Source organism: Fonticula alba, assembly GCF_000388065.1.
Source record: "Fonticula alba strain ATCC 38817 unplaced genomic scaffold supercont2.2, whole genome shotgun sequence".
Classification (NCBI taxonomy): domain Eukaryota; order Rotosphaerida; family Fonticulaceae; genus Fonticula; species Fonticula alba.
Genome location: NW_009242972.1, coordinates 2,270,483 through 2,272,074, shown reverse-complemented (window position 1 = coordinate 2,272,074; position 1,592 = coordinate 2,270,483). Strand labels below are relative to the sequence as shown.

Below are 1,592 nucleotides of genomic sequence, written 5' to 3'. Positions count from 1 at the left end.
CCCCCCCCCTCCCCCTCCCCCGTACCCACTCTAGCAACCACCCTCGCTTGCTTTCCCGCCCGCCCTTCCTGCTGTTTCCCATGCTTTCCCGCTTGTCGCATGTGAGCGGCCGCGCGCTGCTCTCGGGCCCCGCCTCCCGGGCCGGCCCGGCCTTTGGCATCGGCCTGCGCATGTTGTCCTCGGCCGCCGGGTCACCGCCCCCCGGTGGCTCGGATGGTGTGAAGCGCATTCGCCTGCGCCGGCCGAGCAGCCCGGCGGCCGCGGCCTCCGGTGTGGCCAGCCCGGCGGCCGCGGCGGCGGCCGCCTCGGCCGCCGCTGCCGCCAAGCGCGCCGGCCAGAGCCCGGAAGCCGTGGCCGCTGCGGCGGCGGCCGCCGCCGACCGCCATGCCGCCTCGGCCAGCCTTTCGGCGAGCCCTGCGGCCGGCTCCCCGGACGATCCCCCGGCCGAGGCTGAGGGCCCCTTGAAGGAGCTCCCCTCCGGCCCGGGCGTGGCCACGGCCCTCAACATCCACGAGGCCCCGCCGGTCAATCCCCTGAGCATCGGCCAGTCGAACAGCGTCTTCCGCGAGGTTCTCTTCATGTCGATGGACGACCAGTATGTGCACCCGGATGCGCCGCCCACCCAGGACCGGGTCCTCTTCGCGGCCAAGGCCCTGCTAATTGGCACGGTGCTGGCCTTTGCCATGGTCGGTAGTGTCACCTACGGAGCCCTGTGGTATTTGGATGCCTGGGATGTATGTGGGCTCCCCTCGCTGCCGGACCCTCCTCTCTCTGCCTCTGTCTCTGCCTCCGCCCTCCTGCCCCCCCCCCCTGTCCCCCTGCTGTCGTTTCCCCTGGCTGTCGCCTTTTCCCCTTCGCCCCGTCCACTGTCTGACTCGTGCTTGTGCTTTGGCCACCGGTCGCCCTTCATCTCCTGCCCCCCCCCCTCCTCCCCCCCTCCCTCCCTGCCAGATTGAGACCTTCAACCAGCGGATGTCCGAGCGCATGACCGCCCATCGGACCGGCATTCGCGAGGAGATGTCGTGGATTCGCGAGCTGCTCTCGCGCGGGGACGGTGCTGAGTCTGCGGCCGCCGCCGACGCCGAGCGCCTCCGCCAGGCTGACGCCGATAGCGATGCCTTCAGCCAGCTTTGGGCCGAGGAGCGCGCCAAGCAGCTCTTGGCCAATGAGGAGAAGGCCGCCGCCGCCGCCGCTGCTGCTGCTGCCGAGGCCGCCGAGGCTGCCGCTGCTGTCGACACCGCCGATGGCATCGCTACCGATGCCAAGGACACGTCGGACTGAGGGCGTCGCTCGGTCGGTCCGTCTATGCTGCCTCGCGAAATCCCCACTGGGATGTTTCACATTTGGGCGCGCCTGAGTGGGCCACTGGGTGGCTGGGGGCTGGGTGAGCCTCTGTGCGCGTGTGTGTGTGTGTGTGTTTGTGTGTTTGTGTGAGGGCACTGGGGAACAGAGTCGGGTCATGCCATCTTTTCCGCTCCCGCTCTCTGAACATATACCCTCCAAGTTTAACGCACACACACACACACACACACACACACACACACACACACACACACACACACACATACACACACCACTCTCTGTCCCCCCCC

At 68.9% G+C, this 1,592-nt stretch overlaps 1 protein-coding gene across 1 annotated transcript; it reads left to right on the top strand.

The window, feature by feature from the left end:
- Window positions 1-80: 80 nt before the first annotated feature.
- H696_01489 (hypothetical protein) lies at window positions 81-1,281 on the top strand (the record flags this gene model as incomplete). The annotated part of the gene is made up of 2 exons (XM_009495384.1): window positions 81-734; window positions 952-1,281. The coding sequence occupies 2 exons, from the start codon at window positions 81-83 to the stop codon at window positions 1,279-1,281; spliced, it is 984 nt and encodes a 327-aa protein (XP_009493659.1).
- Between the last annotated feature and the right edge of the window lie 311 nt (window positions 1,282-1,592).